General features: G+C 42.8%; 3 protein-coding genes across 3 annotated transcripts; 2 read left to right on the plus strand and 1 right to left on the minus strand.

Moving 5' to 3' along the window:
* The first annotated feature begins 4,454 nt into the window (after positions 1-4,454).
* Positions 4,455-5,057, plus strand: LOC137825045 (uncharacterized). Its single transcript, XM_068630719.1, has one exon. The coding sequence runs from the start codon at positions 4,455-4,457 to the stop codon at positions 5,055-5,057; it is 603 nt and encodes a 200-aa protein (XP_068486820.1).
* A 3,045-nt stretch (positions 5,058-8,102) lies between these two features.
* LOC137825046 (uncharacterized) lies at positions 8,103-8,794 on the minus strand. The gene is made up of 2 exons (XM_068630720.1): positions 8,307-8,794; positions 8,103-8,157 (listed from the first exon to the last, which is right to left on the minus strand). The coding sequence occupies exons 1-2, from the start codon at positions 8,792-8,794 to the stop codon at positions 8,103-8,105; spliced, it is 543 nt and encodes a 180-aa protein (XP_068486821.1).
* Positions 8,795-16,572: 7,778 nt separating this feature from the next.
* On the plus strand, positions 16,573-18,335 carry LOC137825048 (uncharacterized). The gene is made up of 2 exons (XM_068630721.1): positions 16,573-18,208; positions 18,328-18,335. The coding sequence occupies exons 1-2, from the start codon at positions 16,573-16,575 to the stop codon at positions 18,333-18,335; spliced, it is 1,644 nt and encodes a 547-aa protein (XP_068486822.1).
* The last annotated feature ends 4,155 nt before the right edge of the window (positions 18,336-22,490 follow it).

Raw genomic sequence — 22,490 nt, forward strand, 5'->3', positions numbered from 1 at the left:
GATTTTAAAATAATGCATGAAAGATATGTATATACTATATATTTTAATTAATTACATAGATAATATAATATTTAAGAGATATAATTAGGATTTTACAAGAAACACGTGTTTTGGAAAAGAATAAAATTGACAATTTGTAGTAATTGATTCTCTTTTTATATAAATTCTTTAGCAACTTTAACATCTAAAGAAAAAAGTTTCAACAAGCAAAAATTAAAAGAGTATTTCGAATAATATATAACGCGGAAAGATTTTGACAAATCACATGCCACACGGTTATATAACTTTGTAAAAGAAAATGAAAGAAATAAAGAATAATCTATTTTTTATATTATTTTTTAAAGAATATGATTTTTACAATAAAAGTTATGTATTTCATTAAAAAATTGTGAACGAACGTCTTGTTCACATAACCTTATGTATTTGTTGATCTACTTTATGTATTTTCATTATTTATATTATATTATATTATATTATATTATATTATATTATATTATATTATATTATATTATATTATATTATATTATATTATATTATATTATATTGTATTATATTATATTATATTATATTATATTATATTATATTATATTATATTATATTATATTATATTATATTATATATATATATATATATAGTAGTGATAAAGTCTAGCCTGCAACATAGAAAGATGACCTAATAATACTTTTAAAATTGATTACTGGCAGTTTTCAAATAATCTTTGATTAACATAAGTTATATTCAAACACATTAATAATTGATTATAAGGATTTGTATAAATAAACTCGTTCATAGTATATGAAATCAAAAGCTGTTACTTTGTTCACTAAATTCCAACTATTTTTTTCATGCTTATTGTTCATGCCGGTTGACCTAGCGTAAAAGCGTTGTCTCGTCACGTTCTCCCTCACCAACTTGACACCACGTGCCTTTCAAGTCCACTCCATAGATGACCTCTCTCAGAACCTGAAAAACACAAGGTGGCGCCTCTGCGGCCGGTGGCGCTCCGACGCTCAAGTCAGTCACAAGAACACCCAAAAACTCAGAGAAATATACTCTGCAGAATCGTACTAAAGTGCACTCAACCCAAAGCAATAAGCTGTAATGAAAAACGTACCTCTGCAAATTATGTTAAGTTTACCTTTATAGCTAGGTTTTTTCTCTCTCCAGGCAGTTACGCTTTGGACGCGTGGCTCGCATCCAACCCTGCACGTGTCACCATCTGGGCTGGGGTAGCAGGTAGTACCCAGCCCTACACGTGTCATCATCTGAGCTAGGATAACTCGAGCGTCATTTCTATATTGCATCCAACCCTACACGTGTCATCATCTGGATTGGGGTAACAGGTAGCATCCAACCCTACACGTGTCGTCATCTGGGTTGGGGTAACTTGAGCGTTATTTCTGTGTAATAACCAGTCGTGCGGCTAAGTCTCCTACTCAAGGAGTAATCTAGCACGTGATATGCTCTAGAGCACCACCTGACAAGGCGAGTCTCGGATGCAGCAAAGTGCACCATCTTTATGATATCGCTTGTCGCAAGTGGCACCTTCCTTATTGCTACGCATGCATGTTCTAGCTGAGGAAACCTTGCCACCAACGAATGTCCACTCTGGGAATCTTGTCGCTGGTGGGCAAGCTGTTCCCTTCAACCCACACGACCTTCACGCCCTATGCTGGCGCAACAATCATCTTACTGAACTTATACGCTTGAACTTACTCTTCTGAGCCTCCACCAGCTCCAACTAAGCTTATTGGGAGATTTGGCGATGTGCTCCTTGTTGCGATGTCAGACCACCTGACCTTCCATTACCTACTACGTCGATCACACAGAAATCCGGTGACAACCGACCATGTTCACTATAGAACGCCAGTTCCACGAATCGGCGACTATGCTCACTTCTGAACTATTCATCTTTCTCTTGTCAACGTGTTCTGCTGAGCACGCCCCACATAGTCACGTGCTAGACACGTCATCATACCCGATGACCTGGTCGGTACACAAGCCCTCGAGTCTTGAGCTGCGACTTGTTCAGCGAAAAGACTAAAGGGTTGAATTTTCGGCGACCTACGTGGTCGTGCGCGCTGGCGCTCATACTGTTCACTGATTTGACATTTCACCAACCCCTTCGATCGCTCGACACGTGGACCTATCAACGACCATAATTCCGTGTCGCTTGCACTTCTCGCAACGTTCGAGACTCTTCAAAACTTTTAAACACTTCGCGCCACTTCACTGTTTCATTATCTTCTTCCTTACTCCAAACTCTCGAAACACCTCAGCAAACGCTTCGACTCCCTCAATCTCCATCTTACTGAACACTTTTCTGATCATCAAAAGGTAACTTTTTTATCACTCCCACTGATATTTGTTGCATTTTAATCGGTTTGCATCATCCATTAACTGTCTGGAGTATACATTGTGGGATGTTTTCTCTGCTTTGCTTTTTCTTTTCTGCGTTTAGGGTTTCTAAACCTTTTCTTTACGAGCCCCCCTTGTTCTTCTATCTCCCTCTATTCTGTTGAGTCTCTCTGCTTACAAACTCTCATCTCTTCCCCTTTTCGTCTTCTTGCAATTTCTCCGATGGCTCGCTCCAAAGTTACATCAAACCCTCCTCCATCTCCTCGCAACCCTCCGACGAACACCCGTAGGGAAAACCCTTCCTCCTCCCGCGACCCCCCAAGGGATCCTAACATCCCTTCGAGCCAGGTCGTGAGACCCGTGCCTTCTCGACCCAGCCAACCGCAGCCAAACCCACCTCACACCAGCGCAGCCGTGAGGTCCCTTCCAAACTACAAGCAACTATACCCTTGGGCCTCTTCAGCCCTGCTGGGTGAGACTTCATCCATCAACACCGACCGCGACATTCTCCGCCTTAAGAAAGGTGACCAAACTCACCTTTCTTTCAGCAAGGAACACGATGACAAGGTATCTGTGCATCCTTGTCCTCCTGGAGAGCCTATTTCCACCGATAACCAGGGGAGCGACGGCGGCCCCTTCTGCTTCATCTACGCCAAAATGTTCAAGAAAGTCAAGCTCTGATTCCCCTTCACCCGCTTCGAGAGGGAGCTCCTGACCGAGCTTGACATAACCCCCGCCCAGCTTCATCCCAACAGCTGGGCCTTCGTCCGGGCCTACCAAATCATTTGTTCACACTTGGGACATCCAGCTTCAGTGGACGTGTTCCTCTACCTGTTCGAGGCCAAGAACCCGGGTGATCGTCTATGGGTTAGCCTCAACGGGGTCGCTGGGAGGTCCATCCTTTCCATCTTGCAGCAGTCTTATAAGGACTAGAAGGGGAAATTTGTGCGCGTTCGCTGCAACGACCGAGACCCTTCCCTCCTCGACGGGTTTCCCTTGTATTGGGTGAACAAGGGAAAGAAGGAGTCGAGCTTCAGGAAGGCCAGGGGGCCAGAAAAAATGGGGGAGCTCGACAAAGACTTATGCAACTTCTGGAAAGGAGTTGCCTCTTCCAACGTGACTCTGCCCACTTCCCGAAGGCCAACTGGATGTTCACATAGGTTTGTCCTTAAGTCTTTGAGTCCCCCTAGTTCAAACTTGCATCACCTTGTCCTTAATTTGATGTTGTTGTTCTGATTTGCGTATGGTTTTAACTTTTTCCACGCATTGACTTACACTGCTTATCTTCATGTGCATTATTAACTGTCGAATCTTTGTGCTGGTTGGTAACTGTTGGCCCCTTCATGCAGATATGATGCTGGGGAAGGATAGGATGGCTGAGTTATGCTCCATAGCCAAGCTCCACAATCTTGCGGCGGGCTCCCAAACTGTCCCAAACTCAGTCGCGGGATCGCCGCTGCCCAAGGTCAGTCTCCGCCAGTTGGCCCGTCCAACGATGTTGCTCTTCCCGCCCCTGAGCGGAAAAAACTACCACCCAAAAGGGCTAAGAGGAAAGCCCCCAGGGTTGTATCAGACGAGGAAGCGGACGAGAGCACCGAGGACGGGCTGATTTGCAAAAGGAGAAGGGGAGTTGCAACTGAGCCACCAGCAGCTGAGGTCGCCCCTCCTGACTACGCCGAGAATCCCCCCAGTGCCTCCACACCCTTTGAGTCCGTTGGGGACATTCTCGCCTCCAACACTTCGGTTGCTGAAGTTGCGCCTGAACAGCTTGCTGATACACAAGCTTCCTCCTAGGCTGCAACGGAACTACCAGCCTCACCACCATGCCTCGAGGCTCCCTTCGTCATCCAACTTTGCGAGGGTGGTGGTGAGCACTAACCCCTACCTCCTCCTCCAACACCGGGCCTTCCAACTCCCCTCCAAGAAGCCTTGAAATCTTTCAACGTGCGCCTACACGCCATGGCCGACGAATGCCTTCCTCAAATCGTCGGCGAAGGGCTAAAAGGCTCCTTGGACAAACTTGAGCTCGATTGCCGCATCCACCAGGAGGTGGCAAGCACCGCGAGAGCCGAAGCCGAGAAGGTCAAATGCGAATGATGATGCAAGGCTTAGAGTTCTCGCGGATTGAAAACGCTCTCAACGAAGAGCTCCGGAGCTTGCGTGAGGACAAGAAAGAACTGCACAAGAAACTGCATGACAAACTTCAGGACGCCGTTGAGCTGGAGAGCAAAATCGTTCCTATGAGGAAGCGGATCGCAGAGCTGGAGGAGGCCCGAAGGACCGACGCAGATCAAATGTCCAAACTGGAGAAAAGGTCGACCGAACGGGAAACTCTTCTGGGCAAAGTTGAACAAGATCAGGATAAGGCAAACAAAGAATTGAGTGAAATGGCTACCGAACTTGCCCGAGTTCGTGAAGAGAACAACGGGTTCAAGCAGAAAGTCGACGAGCTTGAGCTTGAAATCACCCGGGTTCGCGGAGAGAACAACGAGCTTCAACTTGAAATCACCCAGGTTCGTGAAGCGAACAACGGGTTCAAGGCGAAGATCGACGAGCTTCAGCTTGAGGCTGCCCAAGTTCTTACTTCCGGCTTCGGAGCAGCTTTGGAGCAGTTCGCCTGTAAATTTCCCGATCTTGACCTTTCCGAGTTTTCGGTGTACAATGAAGTGGTAGATGGCAAAATCATGGCTCCGACTTAACTGTTGCTCCCATCTGCCGCTTCAACTTTACTGCTTTTGAAACTCTTGTATTTAATTTTGACTTATATGTAATAATTTTCATTCCGCTCAAACTGCTTGGATACACATAAATACGCACATGGTTTCGCCTTTATCTGTTGTGTAATCATCTGATATAACTGACTAACTTTTGTCTTGAAGAAATCAACTTAGCACCAACTGGTGCTTAATTCTGTGAAAATCAACTGAACTGAACAAACTATTAGCTCGTAACAATAACACTTAATGCAAGATCACTTACTGGGCAGTAGGCTTAGGTCAATCTTAATATCTGAAACATCGTTCGCCCGAACTGCCAAGTGTCATGCACATTTCTGTGTCATCACCTAGAACTCTGCTAGCTTAGTTCTCGCCATGTACCTCTTCTTTCAAGCTTCAACCACAAAGCCATAGGCTTCCACGGAATTTATTTTCCTTTTAACTGCCAAGGCATCCTCTGCGGAGCTGCCTCATATCTTGAGCTATCAAGTTTGCTCATTCTGGGGGGAGGGCTACCTTCAACGGATTCCCCTCTACCTTCCCTGAGCCTTTGCTCTGAAACAACTTGACCTTGATCATTGTTCCCACATCTGGGGGCAGAGCTGCCTTTTAGATCCCTCTCTGCCTCCCTGAGTTTTAGAACGATGATCCAGGTAGCGAGGTGTCCTTTACGATCCTACCTCAGCCAGCCTGTAACCTCTTCCACCCTCTACGCCACACCTGAACTCGTTCAAGACTAGAAGGATTTTAACTACCTTCACAACGCCCGCAAGCGTGGAGGCTTTAACTGGCCTTACTAGGTCAATATTGATGTTTCACTCAAGGGAAAAGGCGTCTTCTACCCCTTCCTTTCCTGCACTTAAGGTCATTAACACCCCTGACCTTTCAGTTTCATCTTGCCTGAACTCACTCGAGGGTGAGAAGGACTTTTCCTGATGCCTCAACTTGCCCAGGGGTTACATCTCCTCACCCCCTAGATGCACTGTGGACTTTCAACTTGCCTCAATTTGCTTACGCAAAGAGGTCTTATGATCTGCTCTTGCCTGTACTCGCTTAGGGCGAGAAGGACTTTAATCTTTTCTCGCCTACACTCGCTCGAGGCGAGGAGGTCTTTTCAATCTCTTTCTCGCCTACACTCGCTCGAGGCGAGGAGGACTTTTTAATCTCTTTCTCGCCTACACTCGGTCGAGGCGAGGACGTCTTTTTAATCTCTTTTTCGCCTACACTCGCTCGAGGCGAGGAGGTCTTTTTAATCTCTTTCTCGCCAGATAGCGGTCAGAAAGTTTTATACTTGTGCCTCCGATCGCCGGGTGGCGGTGAGGGCTTAAAAACTTTATTCTTGTGCCTCCGATCGCCATGTGGCGATGAGGGCTTAAAACTTTTAACTTGCACCTCCGATCGCTAGGTGGCGATGAGGGTTTAAAACTTCATACTTTGAAAACTTTGTACTGGATGCATGCGATTTGGATTCACCATTGTTTAAAACTACACAAGGGCGATAAAGTCTCTTTCTGAAAGCTTAAAAAACGATGAGCATGCAAACTTAATAACTGGGAAACTTTGATAAACTTTGAAAACTTCTTTATTTGGTGGCCTCGTTAAAAACCCTCCTTAGGGAAAAAGAGTGCCCCCTTGAAAAACTGTTCAAACTGAAACATTCTTAACTGTTCAAAGTAATCGCTACTTACAATGCTTTCAACTGTAATAAAACTTGAGATGGGTGGCGTTCCAAGTGCGAGGAATCGCCCCTCCTTCCAACGTCTCCAAGCGGTAGGCGCCGTTCCCGAGTGCTTCGGTTATTTTGAACGGTCCTGTCCACTTGGGCGATAATTTGTTCTGCATCTCATACTGGTGGGCCTTCCTCATTACCAGGTCGCCACCTCTGAATTGCCTCGGCCTTATTCTGGAGTTGTATTTACGCTCAACTCTTCTCTTTACTGCCTCAGCCTTCACCCGTGCTTCTTCCCCGACCTCATCCAGCAAATCCAAGTTCATTCTTCTTTCTTCGTTCGAGTCTTCCGCCACGAAGTTCTGGAACCTCAGCGAGCTTTCCTGGGTTTCGATTCGACTGGAATCATCGCATCGCATCCATACACTAAACTAAACGGGGTTTCATGGGTTCCCGATTGCTCAGTGGTGTGATATGCCCACACTATGCGGGGAACTTCTTCAGCCCAAGACCCCTTGGCCTTTTCCAACCTTCTCTTCAGACCTCTCAACAGAACCCGATTGGCCGACTCCACTTGCCCATTCGTTTGTGGGTGCTCCACAGAAGCAAACACCTGTTGTGTTCCGATGTCCTCGCACAACTTCTTCAACAGGTGACTTGCAAACTGAGTCCCATTATCTGATACCAAACGCTTGGGCACACCAAAACGACACACAATATTCTTCCACACGAAACTCTGGATTTTGTGCGCGGTGATCTAGGCTACTGGTTCTGCTTCAATCCACTTCGTGAAGTACTCGATCGCCACAACCAAATACTTCATTTTCCTGATCGCTAACGAGAAGGGTCCCAGAATATCAATTCCCTACGTGTGGAAAGGCCAGGGGCTGTAGATTGACTTTAACTCTTCTGGGGGCGCCTTGTGCCAATCGGCGTGCTGCTGGCACTGCTTGCAACGCTGGGCATATCTCTTGCAATCTTCCCTCATCGTGAGCCAGTAATAACCTGCTCGGGCAGTCCTTGTTGCCAGAGCTCGACCCCCGATGTGGCTCCCGCAAATCCCTTCATGGAGCTCGGCCATAATTCTCGTGCACTTCTCTCCGTGTACGCATACAAGAAGAGGGTGTGTAAACCCAAACCTGTACAACTCACCATCGATGAGGGTAAACTTGCTGGAGCTCTTCTTTATCTTTCTGGCCTCTGTTGAGTCCATTGGGAGCATGCCATCTGCCAAGTAGCGCTGGTATGGCGTTATCCACGTATCTGGTTCGTGGATAGCGCAAACTTGCATCGTTTTTACCTCTTCCGCTGGGCGCGCTCTGACCCTCGGCGTCCTCAAAGTCTCCTGTGTTAGAGATCTATGGCTCCTCGTCGTCCTTTCCATCGATCTGCAAACGTGAAGGACCTGGTGATCTGCGACAAAAGCCCGAGGTGTCTTCAAAGTTTCTTGTATAACGGTCCTCTGTCTGCCCCCCTTGCCCGAACTGGCGAGCTTGGCTAGCAGGTCAGCTCGGGCATTCTGCTCTCTTGGCACGTGCACCACTTCAAACAAAACAAAGGACCTCCTCAACTCTTGCACATACTCCAAGTAAGCTGCCATCTGCAGATCTTTGGCCTGAAACTCGCCGGTTACTTGCCCAGTGACCAACAATGAATCACTCTTGGCCATCAGCACCTTTGCCCCCATTTCCTTTGCCAACAGAATGTCGGTGATCAAAGCTTCATATTCTGCCTGATTGTTGCTGGCTTTGAAAGCGAACCTCAAAGACTGCTCTATCAACACACCGTTGGGTCCCTCCAAGATAACCCCAGCTTCGCTACCCAACTGGTTAGACGACCCATCCACCGAGAGTACCCAACGAAAATCATCCCCGGCATTCTGTACTGTTTCGGAGGATAGCTCGACCACAAAGTCAGCGAAGACTTGGCCCTTGATCGGTCCTCGGGGCTCATACTTGATATCGCATTCCGACAACTCCACTACCCATTTCACCATCCTCCCAGCCACATCCGGTTTCTTCAAAACCTTCTGGATGGGTAAGTCAGTCATCACCAACACTGTAAAACTCTGGAAGTAATGGCGTAGCCTCCTCGCTGAGAACACAACCGCCAGCGCTGCTTTCTCCAAAGCTTGGTATCTTACTTCTGGGCCCTGCAACACCTTGCTAACAAAATAGATGGGTCTCTGGACTTGATCTTGATCCTGGATAAGCACCGCACTTATCGCCTTCTCAGTTATGGCAAAATATAACGTGAGGGGCGTTGCCACTTGAGGTTTACACAAAACCGACGGGCTCGCCAAGTACTCTTTAAGCTTGACAAAAGCTTCTTCGCACTCCTTCGTCCAGACGAACCTGTTGTTCCGCTTCAAACATTGGAAGTACGGGTGGCCCTTCTCTCCACTGGCGGACACGAATCGAGATAGGGTGCCATCCGATCCGTGAGCTGTTGCACCTCCTTTACAATGGCAGGACTCCTCATCGCCAGAATGGCGGCACATTTGTCGGGGTTTGCCTCGATTCCCCTCTCCGATAAGGGGAAACCCAGAAATTTCCCGGCCTCCACGTCAAAAATACACTTATCAGGGTTTAGTTTCAGCTTGTACCTGGCTATTGTGGTGAACAACTCTTCTAGGTCAGTGACGTGCCTGCTCTTTTCCAGGGATGTTACAACCATGTCGGCAACGTACGCTTGCACATTCCTTCTGAGCATTGGGGCGAGTACCTTGTCCATTAGCCTCTGGTACGTGGCCCCCGCATTCTTCAGCCCAAAGGGCATTACTTTGTAGCAGTAGCACGACCTTTCTGTCATGAAAGCGGTCTTTTCCTCGTCCATGGGATGCATCTTAATCTGGTTGTACCCTGAGAAGGCATCCAAGAAGCTGAGCAACTTACACCCTGACGCACTGTCTACCAGGGCATCTATACTTGGCAGAGGATAAGAATCCTTTGGGCAGGCTTTATTCAAATCCGTGAAGTCAACACACATCCACCATTTCCCGCTCCTCTTCTTGACTAGAACGACGTTAGTGAGCCATTCTAGGTATTGGATCTCCGTGATATGGCCTGCTACCAGGAGTTTCTGCATCTCTTCCTTGATCGCCTGCCTCTTCTCTTCATTGAACTTTCTCCTTCTCTGGCGGATTGGCTTGACTTGGGGATCCATAGCTAAACGATGGCACAAGAAATCGGGGTCAATTCCCGGCATGTCAGAGGCAGACCATGCAAAGGCATCCAGATGTCTACTTATAACCCGGGCGATTTGGTCTTGTGTCTCACTGTCTAAGGTTTTCCCAGTTTGAACGTCTTGCCGTTGATTTTCTTCTCAAGCCATTCCTCCATCGGCTGAGGCCTCTTCTCGCTGGCGATCAGCGCCTTCGCGATACCTGACTCCCTGGCGGTCTCCGGGCAACTTCTCTCTTCCTCCGCCCGAGTAGCGCCCTCGGACCTCGCCTCAATATTCTCCATTGGCACATCGGGCACATCGCCCTCGATGACCACCTCCAACGCCATATCCACATATCGCCAGCTTTCTCGCTCAGATTCCACGCCAGGGGGCGGCGTTGTGGATACGTGGCATACAGATCTCTTGTTCTTGAGGCTATTTTCATAGCACTTCTTCGCCTCCTTTTGGTCAGACCGGATGGTGATGATCATCCCTTCCATTGATGGTAGCTTGACCTTCATGTGCCTTGTTGAAGGCATAGCTCCTGTCCTGTTGAGTGTTGGCCTTCCCAACAGGATGTTGTATGCCGACAGAGCGTTCACGACAAGGTACCTGATCTTCTCTAATGACGGCGCGACTGAACTGGACCGCATTGTCCTCATCCTTCCTCAGCAAACTCAGCAACTCAAAGAAACTCCAAACGAACAGTGAGAACTTCGAAAACCGACTGCGATAGCAAGCAGTCGGACAGAAAACACCAAAACTTCAACAAACTCGAACTGTGGTTCAGAATCACCTTTTATACGGCCCCACGGTGGGCGCCAGATGTTCCTGCCGGTTGACCTAGCGCAAAAGCGTTGCCTCGTCACGTTCTTCCTCACCAGCTTGACACCACGTGCCCTTCAAGTCCACTCCACAGATGGCCTCTCTCAGAACCTGAAAAACACAAGGTGGCGCCTCTGCGGCCGGTGGCGCTTCGACGCTCAAGTCAGTCACAAGAACACCCAAAAACTCAGAGAAATATACTCTGCAGAACCGTACTAAAGTGCACTCAACCCAAAGCAATGAGCCGCAATGAAAAACGTACCTCTGCAAATTCTGTTAAGTTTACCTTTATAGCTAGGTTTTTTCTCTCTCCAGGCAGTTACGCTTTGGACGTGTGGCTCGCATCCAACCCTGCACGTGTCACCATCTGGGCTGGGGTAGCAGGTAGTACCCAGCCCTACACGTGTCATCATCTGAGCTAGGATAACTCGAGCATCATTTCTATATTGCATCCAACCCTACACGTGTCATCATTTGGATTGGGGTACCAGGTAGCATCCAACCCTACACGTGTCGTCATTTGGGTTGGGGTAACTTGAGCGTTATTTTTGTGTAATAACCAGTCGCGTGACTAAGTCTCCTACTCAAGGAGTAATCTAGCACGTGATATGCTCTAGAGCACCACCTGACAAGGCGAGTCTCGGATGCAGCAAAGTGCACCATCTCTGTGATATCGCTTGTCGCAAGTGGCACCTTCCTTATTGCTACGCCATGCATGTTCTAGCTGAGGAAACCTTGCCACCAACGAATGTCCACTCTGGGAATCCTGTCGCTGGTGGGCAAGTTGTTCCCTTCAACCCACACGACCTTCACGCCCTATGCTGGCGCAACAATCATCTTACTGAACTTATACGCTTGAACTTACTCTTCTGAGCCTCCACCAGCTCCAACTAAGCTACTACGTCGATCACACAGAAATCCGGCGACAACCGACCATGTTCACTATAGAACGCCAGTTCCACGAATCGGCGACTATGCTCACTTCTGAACTATTCATCTTTCTCTTGTCCACGTGTTCTGCTGAGCATGCCCCACATAGTCACGTGCTAGACACGTCATCATACCCGATGACCTGGTCGGTACACTTATTTTAGAAATGGAACCACAAAATGTTTTTATTTTTTCACATAATACATAATTGTTTTAAGACATGCATCTTTGCCTCTACTAATACAGCCGTATATTTTATACATCACTACAAGAAAAAAAGGTTTTAGTGGAGGTTATTTAGCGGAGGTTAACATAACCTTAGGAATTGATTTAATTAATGGAGGTTTTTTTCTAAAACCTCAACAAAATAACGGAGGTTTTTTAACCTTATTTAAATTCCAAAGGTTTATTCTAAAACCTTGGCAAAATGACAGAGGTTTTTTTAACCTTCATTAATTTCCGAAGGTTTATTTTAAAATCTCCGCAAAATAACTGAGGTTTTTTTAACCTTCATTAATTTCCATCGGTTTATTTCAAAACCTCCGCAAAATAACGGAGGTTTTTTAACCTTAGTTAATTTTCAAAGGTTTACTTTAAAACCTCTGCAAAATAGTTGAGGCTTTTTAACCTTTGTTAAGTTTCATTAATTTATTCTAAAATCTCATTAAAAAAATAATTTTAATATATTTGATAACTAAATTCTTAAAGTTTTTGAAAATGTAACTTTAAACATATAAATTTTTTTAAAAATATTATTGATTTTAAATATTTATTTAATTAAAATTAATTAATTTTTATTTATTTTATATAAATATTTTTAATAAAAAAGAAAAATTATCTTTTTTTTAACTTTTCCAAAGATGTATTTTCAAACCTCAGGAAAATACTCACACTTTTTACAACTTTGGACTAAAATGTTCATTCTCCTCTTCCACTTCCACAGTACTTCTCATCCTCTACCATAGCTTCTCATCCACCGGACCTGTTTCTCCTCCACCGGATCTGTTTCTCCTCCTCCACCGGATCTGTTTCTCCTCCTCCACCACGGACTTGCTTCTGCTGCTTCACCATAGACTTGCTTCTGCTGCTTCACCACGGTAATTTGTTTCTTCTTCTAGGGGAGTGCAGGGTTATGGTTCAGGGTGTTTCTGCTTCTAGGGTTATGGTTCATAGTTAAATCTGCTCCAGCTCAAAAAAGAAAAGAAAAAAGGATCCCAACCATTTGTTTTCATTCACTGTTTCTGATCCAGTTTTTCCAGTTATTATGTTTTCACATTTGTTTTCAATTCTGCTTTCGGTAGGTTGCTTGGGCATATCTATGCTTGCGGTCCATGGATGCATAGATTCCAAGATAAAGACAAAGGCTTATTAGAGAAAGGACTAGTTCAAATCAAACTGGTCCTTGAATCTTGTTTTTTGTTGTTTGGTGATCCTGACGCTGATTGGGACCTATCTTCCTTTGTGTTTTGATAATGCACATGGTTGTCCTGATTCTTGCAGATTATGCACTTTCATTAAAATTGAAAATGTCATGCTTAAATTGTGATACAAATTCCTAAGCGAAAAAATATTTTGTTGAGTTTAATGAACATGCACTAGTATTATTCGTGTGTAATCGTAAATAGTTTTATGCTCTGTCAACTAATCAGAAATAACCATGTACTCTTCTATGAAACACCAACTCCAGCATGGGACACCAACTCCAGCATGGGACACCAGGACACGACTAGTGTCCTAAATAGGACATACTATGTGTCTGTTTAAGGATAGATTAAGCTGCTCAAAGCGTATTCTTCCAAAGCTCTTAATGTTTCAATCACTTGAATTTCTCAATCCATGGAAAATCAAGGTCCATGGACAAATGGACAAGTCACCTCCATTGTCTTATCTATGCTTTTGTTGTTTTGCTGTTGTTATTCTTGTCAAATCCTTGTTGTATATTTGCTGAAAGATATGTTTTGTTTAAAAAAATTGAACTGCTGGCATTATGGAGTATTCTTGTCAAAATTAGTTTAATTTATTTTCAAGCTGTAGATTTAATATTCTTCTGTGTAAGATCTGATTTTATGTCTTGGCTTTCAGGTGCATCACACTTTTGCTACTGCCGGATCTGACGGTGCTTTTAATTTCTGGGACAAGGACAGTAAACAGAGGCTCAAGGTTCCTGCTTTGTTTAATACTCTATTCTTACTTGTCCTCTCATTCTTACAGTAAATTCATCTTTACTAATTTGATTAGAAACCTTATCACGGTTTTTAGATTGCTTACTGTTTCACTCCTTATATGCATTAAATAGAATGGCAGTGAGATAACTGTTATTTCGTTTGCATATCAGCCTTCCCCTAAATGTCTATCAACATGTTGCTGGCTTAAGCGGTTACTTGGCTGTTAAATATTTGAGCTTCTTTAGAGACATTAAAATGCATTTCTTATGAGTTTTTTTTACTAGATTTGGATATTTGCACCACTTCTACTGGCCTAATTTTAATGTGATATAACTATCATTCGTGATTGGCCTCTTCAACTATCTAGACATAAAAAAGGCCTTCTAGCACAGTTAGTTGCAATAAGAGGTTTTACTAGGTCTGGTGACACATGCCTTGTCTACATCTTTCATTTCTCTTTGTATGAGCAGAAACAGTTTCCCTGTGCTTTGAGATTAATCATTTTATCCTCTCCCTCCATTCTCCATTTGGCCTATGCATTTATCTTGTTTATGCTAATGACATTGTCATTGCTGGAGATGACTCTGCGGTATCCACCACTAGCTCAAATCCCTCTGAAATATTTCTTAAGCATTGAGGTCGCTCAATCATGCTCTACCATTGCCATTTCTAACACTAGCGCAGAAATGCTAATCAAATGCGGCTATTTTACATTTACAAATGCGGTTATAGAGCCGCATTTGATCAGCACGCAGTTGTAAATCAGAGAAATACAAATGCGGCTATAGAGCCGCATTTGTAAATGCGATTTACGAATGCGGTTATTTGAAATAACCGCATTTGTATATTCTTTTGAATGAGCTCGCATTTGTATATTCTTCTGAATGAGCTGGGGTTTTAGGGGCACGTTGTTGGTGAAGAGTGGAAGGGGAAAAGAGGAAACACGGCAGCTGCGGCAAGTGCGGCGAGTGCGGCGGCGGAAGCGGCGAGAGCGAAATGCGACAGCGGCGAAAGCAATGGAAGAGTACACCTTCAAAATGCAGAGCGAAACCCATTAAAAACGAAAGCAATATGGAAAGCGAAAGCCATTGAAGTTCAATGCAGTTGTTAGGAGCAATGGAAACAAGAGAATAAGGGGCAATGCAGTTACGTACCTTCGAAAATGAAGAACTTCGCAACCAGAGAAAACGAAGAACAAATATGAGCGCAAACGAAGAATGAACGAAACTGTTCAGCGCCTAAAATTTTTAGGGTAAAAACCATTTACAAATGCGGTTATTTAAATAACCGCATTTGTAAATCAAAATAATTTCAAAAATGCCACCGCGTTTTTTACGAATGCGTTTAAGCGCTGAACTGCATTAAATAAGGAGCATTCTTTTCTTATTTTTGTACTAGTGTAAGTAGTCTATGAATATTTGTGGCCCTACATTCTTAAGAGAGTATCCTTTTCCTGAAATTTCTTACTGTTCTCTCTCTAAACCTTATCTCTTTCTATTAAACCCTTTTACCATTATTTAATTTTTAAAATGTTACTCAGTTTTAATTCTGGTAAGGGAAAGCTATTACAACAAACCAAAATAACAGGGATAAAAACAAAAAGAAAATGCAATAGTATAGAATAATACTACAATTAGAAGATACGTGACCCCAAATGCACCCAGTCTAAGCAACCTTAAACATCTTCAAACATTTTTAAATTTCAAAACCATCAAGTCAAGCATGCTCTAAAGGCACATAAAATAAAAGAAAAGGCTAGTGTCTGTTTGGTTGAGATTATTATTGAACAAATAATCACATTTGTCCTAGGAAGGTGGCCAAAAAGAACTCTAGATATACTTACCATGTAAGCCTCAAATATCCGATCAGAGTGATGGGGCTATATAAAATCATCCTCAATGGCATCTCCAAGTAGCGCTGGAACAAAACAAGATTTTGCCACCTGCAACACAAACAAATAATTAATATGATGGAGACGATAAAATTGTGCAAAACACCTAGTCCATGTTTGGTTTCCCTTTCAGGGGTTTCCAACAGAAACTCAAACACATTCTAATGTTGCCAGTGGCCCCACAGAGTAAGGGACACAAATTAGTAGTGCTTAGCCAATATTCAATCAACTATACTGTGTGCTCCACCAGTTCAGTCATTAGCACTCAAAAATTTTGAGATCATACTTTAAATTGCTTACGATTAGAATTCTACATATCTTGGGTTTAGCAATTAAAAAGTAAGAAGAACAAGAAGATGCAAGACCGCTCCACTTGTTACCAAAATAAATCCTTCAAATAACATTTTCTTAACTAGTTGGAACTACGTAAAATTATGAATAGTACAATACGATACCGTTTTAGAAATAAAAAATATGTAAAATTTAAAAATCGTTATATAATAATCTAAAAATTGCAATAGAAAAGAAACAGAGAGGTTTGAGATGATTTTTGAATCTTTTATACTGGAGAATCTAGTATTCTTATGCATGAAAATAATGAATTCAATAGTTGTGGTCGGACTCTATTATAGATTTATGACCACATTTTCCACTTATTTTGTTATTTTCTTAATGTATCTGAAAAGTATAGTGATTAATTACTCTATCTTATTCACTCTTGTTGCATTTCACTTTATACACTTATTTCACTTCTATTCTTTTACGCATTCTAATACTCTTGTTGACACATGTGTTTTTTTTTAACTTTCATGCTAGGCTTGCTTTATTTTTATCAAACAATTCCATTTAGATATGGATAAGTCTTGGATTAACATGCCTCGAAATACATGTCAGTACATGGATGGATTGAATAAATTTTTGGACTTTGCATTTGCTAATAAGAGCGTTGAGGGTAAGATAATTTGCCCATGTCCGAAATGCAATCTTAAAAAATGGAAAACTCGAGAAGCAACTCATGAGCACTTGATTCTTCATCCTTTTCCAAAAGGTTATACATTCTGGCTTCTACATGGCGAGACAAGTTTTGTACAAAATACGACTGAAACACCTCCAGTTTTCCAATCAAATGAGCATAAAGTTTCTGGTAATGATCCCATACGTGTCATGGTTAATGACGCATTCGGAAATTTTTTCTATGATGATAACGTGGAGGATGATGAGGATATGCGTCCTAGATCAAGAGAAATGATGCCTGATGAAATTGCTGAGTATCTGAAGTTTATGCATGATGGGCAACAAAGTTCGTATGAAGGATGTGGCAAGTATTCTAAACTTTCTTTCTTGCTCAAATTGTACCACATCAAATGTCTATGTAGAATGACTAACAAGGCAATGTCAATGATATTGGAGTTGTTAGCAGATGCCTTTGATTATGCTAAAATTCCATGTTCCTTCTATGAAGCTAAGAAAATCATTAATAAGCTTGGCCTTCATTACACCAAAATTGATGCTTGCCCAAATGATTGCATGTTGTACTATGGAGAAGACAAAGACAAAGAAGTTTGTAAGAAATGTAATGAATCTAGATGGAAAAGAAGAAAGAAGAACAAGACTATTGATGGTACTCTGAAAAAGCAAAAGAAAGTTCCTGCTAAAATTTTAAGATATTTTCCATTGAAGCCACGCTTACAACGAATGTTTATGTCTTCTAAAATAGCCGAGCATATGCAATGGCATGCATCAGAAAATACAAATGAAGGCATATTAAGGCATTCGAGGGATTCTGAAGCATGGAAGAACTTTGATCTAATGAATCCTCAATTTGCTTCAGATGCTCGAAATGTTAGACTTGGTTTGGCAGCTGATGGATTCAATCCATTCGGTGATTTGAGTACAAGTCATAGTACTTGGCCTATTGTACTCATACCCTACAATCTTCCTCCTTGGATGTGTATGAAGCAAAGTTCATTCATTCTTTCCATGATCATTCCCGGTAAAAGAGCACCAGGAAATGATATTGATGTATATTTAAGGCCATTAATTGAAGAATTAAAAGAGCTATGGAACAATGGACTTAAAACTTTTGATTCATATAGCAATGAAGTGTTTAATATGCATGCAGCTATATTGTGGACCATTAGTGATTTTCCTGGTCTTGGAACCTTATCTGGGTGGAATACACATACTGGGTTGGCTTGCCCTAGGTGTAATTTTGACACTACTCCTAAGAAGATTCTGGGTAAATTTTGTTTCATGAATCATCGACGTTGGTTAAATGCAAGACACAAATTCAGATTAGCCCGCATTCATTTTGATGGAAGTGTGGAAAATAGAAATCCTCCTTTGACAATATCAGGAACAGATGTCTTAAGACAAGTTGAGAATGTCAATATCATATTTGGGAAAGAACCAGAAGTTGAGGAACTGGGGAAACGACAACGCAGAGATCACCAAGCTATTGATGGCCCTCTACAATGGCGAAAAAAAAGTATATTTTTTTAACTTCCTTATTGGGTAAACAATTTATTGCAGATTTAAAACAATTTAAATAACTTGTTTTATTTTTCAGATTTACATTTCTAATTGTGATATATGTTTATATTGTAGGTGTCTGATCAAGGAAGTGTGCCAAAAAATTAGGAAGGCAAAACCAAAACCATAACACTAGTACAAAATACCTCATTAACGACAGCCTTTAAAGTCGGTTTAGAAAGAACCATCGTAATAAACGAGGCGGTGGCAGCATCGTAATTTTTTTGAAATTTTTTTACACTTTTAACGACGGTTCCCGCCTTAACCGTCGTTAAAAGTGAGTGCTGTAGGTTTTAACGAAGGTTCTGGGAGAACCGTCGTTAAAGGTGGACATTCCACGACGGTTCACTCTGAACCGTCGTTAAAAGTGGGTCGCCTTTTTGAATTCACTTCTGAACGTTACTTTTCACTCTCTTCTTTCAACCAGCTATTCCTCTTCTTCTCTCTGCCGCGACTCACCCTGTTCCGCGACCATCACCGCGACTCCACCGTGCACCGCGACCACCACCGTTCGACCACCACCGACGCCGCACCTCGACCGACGCTTCCACCACCGCGCGACCAACGTCGCACCTCCACCACCGCGCGACCCACGTCGCAGCTCCACCACCGCGCGACCCACATCGCACCTCCACCACCGCGCGACCGCCGTCCTGCTCCCAGTGACCACCGGTTCGCGCGACTGTGCGATTGCCCAATCCTCTGCGTCCAGTGACCGCTGACCCACGCCTTGCAACCCCCGAGCCGCGACCTGTGACCTCTGAGGCGCGCCACCGTTCCCACATTGCCCTCCAACCGCGACCGCCACCCATTTTGAGGTTAGTATATTTTTATTTATTTTTAACTATATTTTAGAAATTTTCAATGATTATATATTGTTTTGATATATTGAACGCACTGGTTCTGAGTCCGAAGGTGTTCGACCTTCGGCAATTTTGATTTATTTTTTAATTATTATATATTGTTTTGACATATTGATCGCACTGGTTCTGAAACTTGGTTTATTGTTAATTACCTCTTTTAAATTACGTTTTAGACGGTGAGTGTGTCTTCAAGGGCTCAAAGTGTCCAAGAAGCCTCACCTAGGGCCGAATAGCATAGTAATTTTGCTTAGTAATTTGTTGCTTGTTTGAACTTGTTTTTCTTTTGTTTCGATAGAAACGTTTTGCATGCTTAGTATTGTTTAATTTTGTGCTATACCGACTAGCTTTGATTGCATAGTTAGCTTGCATTGTTTTCTTGCATTTATTTCTCAACTTATTTGTGTTCTAAGTGTTTCACTAAGAGAAAGTCTTGTGTGAAGATATTGGGGGATAGTTTTTGGCAAGGAAAAGGCTTGGTACTTAAGTAGTCCTTTGTGACTCACCTCCCTTACCTGGAAAACTACCTTCTCTAACTTTCCTAAACTTTCTCAAAGTAAAACACCTATATACACAAAGTTCTAGCCATGTCTTCTTCTTCTTGATGGCATTTCATGTGTTCTTCTTGAATCAAAGTAGTGAAAGTGATGCGGAAGCAATGGGTGAGTGAAACAAAGCCCTCCTAGGAGTTGTGTTGGCTTTGAAGGTGCATGATGAGTATGGGTTTGAGAGGTTCGGCCAGCTCAAGGGAGAAAGGTGAAAGGATTGAAGTTTATAGCCTAGATTTCTAGGAGAAGTAAAGCTAGTGCACAAAATTGGCAGCATAACAATACTCAATTAAACTTGTCAAATACAATGAGTTAGCCTTCCTATTTATAGGCTAGTTTGGGACGTAAATGATAAGCTACATTACAAGGAAAAGAAAACCAAAATTAAATCTAAATTCTAGGGTGCAATGACCGGCCATACACAACCCTAGTTTCTAGAAGGTTTCCATCCAAAATGCTTCCTACACTATCCTATCTACTAAGTACCCCCAATGGGCCTTTATGCAAACATATACAAAGCCTTCTCTCTTCCATCCGTGGCCTCATTTGCTTGTGTTTGAATATGTTTGGCCATTGATCTTGTAAGGGGACCTAGACGGTCTAGCTCCAAGGGTAGCCTCCCTCCTTCACGTCCTAGACGCTCACCTTCACGTCCTAGACGCTCACCTTTACGTCCTAGACGCTCACCTTGGTCTTCGTCTTGGTCTAGACGCTCTCCTTGGCTTGCTTGGGTAGGTGTGCTTGGCCCTCCTCCATCATCCCCTCCCCCTTGGAAAGGATTTGTCCTCAAATCCAGCTCGTCATCGTCATTGGTACCTACAAATGGAGAAAGATCAATTACATTAAAAGTGTCATGTACTCCATATTCAAGAGGTAGGTCCAACTTATATGCATTGTTGTTGACTCGCTTGAGAACTTGGAAAGGTCCATCACCTCAGGGACTTAGTTTGGACTTCCTTTGATTTGGAAATCTATCTTTTCGAAGATGAAGCCAAACTAAGTCTCCTTCCTCAAAAATTATTTCTCTTTTCCCTTTGTTGTTGTATTTTGTGTACTTCTCATTTTGTCGTTGTATTTGGATTTTAATCTTCTCATGCATTTTCTTGACAAAATCAGCTTTGATTACTCCTTCCTTATGCACAAAATCTTGTGGATTAGGAAGGGGTATTAAATCCATAGGCGTGAGAGGATTAAAACCATATACGACCTCAAAAGGAGAAGCATTAGTAGTTTTGTGAACTACTCTATTGTAAGCAAATTCAATGTGGGGAAGGTACTCATCCCAAGATTTGTGGCTTCCCTTCATGATAGCCCTAAGCATAGTTCCAAGAGATCTATTGACTACTTCGGTTTGACCATCCGTTTGAGGATGACAAGAAGTTGAAAATTGTAGTCTTGTTCCAAGTTTACCCCAAAGAGTTTTCCAAAAGTGGCTTATAAACTTGGGATCTCTATCGGACACTATACTTCTAGGGATACCATGGAGTCTCACCACTTCTCTAAAGAAGAGTTTAGAAATATTTTGAGCATCATCCACTTTGTGGCATGGAATAAAGTGGGACATTTTGCTAAAACGGTCCACTACCACAAAGATAGAGTCATGGCCTCTTGCAGTCCTAGGAAGTCCTAAAATGAAATCCATGTTAATGTCTTCCCAAGGAGCATTTGCAATCGGCAAAGGGGTGTAGAGTCCATGCGGCATTGTTCTAGACTTTGCTTTTAAACATGAGATACATTTAGAACAATGTCGTTGGACATCTTTCCTCATGTGTGGCCAACAAAATTTTGCTTTTAAAAGATCTAGAGTCTTATCAACTCCAAAATGGCCCATGAGTCCCCCTTCATGTGATTCTTTAACAAGGAGTTTTCTATGTGTTCCTTGGGGAATGCAAAGTTTTCCTTCTTTAAAAAGATATCCCTCGGACACATAGTAACCTCCTTGTGCTCTATGTAGACATTGAGCATAGATGGATGAGAGTTCTTGGTCTTCTTGGTAAAGCTCTCTTATGTGGTCAAATCCAAGAATTTGGGCACCTAGTTTTGAAAAGAGTGTGTGCCGTCTTGAAAGAGCATCGGCCACTATATTGGTGCTCCCTTTCTTGTATTTGATTACATAAGGAAATTGTTCAAGAAATTCCATCCATTTAGCATGTCTCTTGTTGAGCTTGTGTTGGCCCTTTAAATATTTTAAAGACTCGTGATCACTATGGATAACAAATTCTTTGGACACAAGGTAGTGGCTCGCACAAGAGCATAGAGCTCTTTGTCATAGGTGGGGTAGTTGAGGGTGGCACCATGGAGTTTTTCACTAAAATAAGCAATGGGGTGTCCACCTTGCAACAAAACCGCACCTATGCCTACCCCCGATGCATCACACTCTATCTCAAAAGTTTTGGAAAAATTTGGAAGAGATAGAATGGGTGCATTGGTGAGTTGAGCTTTGAGCCTTTGAAAGGCTTGCTCATGCTTTTCATTCCAACAAAATGCAACATCTTTTTTCACAAGTTCATTCAAAGGAGAAGCTAGGCTAGAAAAATTAGGTACAAACCTTCTATAGAAGCTAGCTAACCCATGAAAACTTCTTACATCACTTACATTTTGTGGAGTTGGCCACTCGCGGATGGCTTTGATTTTCTCGGGATCTACATGTACCCCCTTTTTGTTAACTATGAAACCTAAGAAAACTACACTATCTACACAAAAGGTACACTTATCCCTATTGGCAAAAAGACTATTTTTCCTAAGAACTAGAAGAACTTCCCTAAGGTGACTTAGATGGTCTTCTAGGCTTTTACTATAGACTAAGATATCATCAAAGTAAACTACTACA

Source organism: Phaseolus vulgaris, chromosome 8 (assembly GCF_000499845.2).
Source record: "Phaseolus vulgaris cultivar G19833 chromosome 8, P. vulgaris v2.0, whole genome shotgun sequence".
NCBI lineage: Eukaryota > Viridiplantae > Streptophyta > Magnoliopsida > Fabales > Fabaceae > Phaseolus > Phaseolus vulgaris.

Excerpts from the sequence above, each read along its gene's own strand:
- LOC137825045 (XM_068630719.1), top strand. The coding sequence starts at position 4,455 with ATGATGCAAGGCTTAGAGTTCTCGCGGATTGAAAACGCTCTCAACGAA.
- LOC137825048 (XM_068630721.1), top strand. The coding sequence starts at position 16,573 with ATGGATAAGTCTTGGATTAACATGCCTCGAAATACATGTCAGTACATG.
- LOC137825046 (XM_068630720.1), bottom strand. The coding sequence starts at position 8,794 with ATGACTGACTTACCCATCCAGAAGGTTTTGAAGAAACCGGATGTGGCT. Across the intron at positions 8,158-8,306 it reads TATGTGCAAGAGTTGAGGAG|ATCACCAGGTCCTTCACGTT; the intron begins GTCCTTTGTTTT and ends CTTTTGTCGCAG.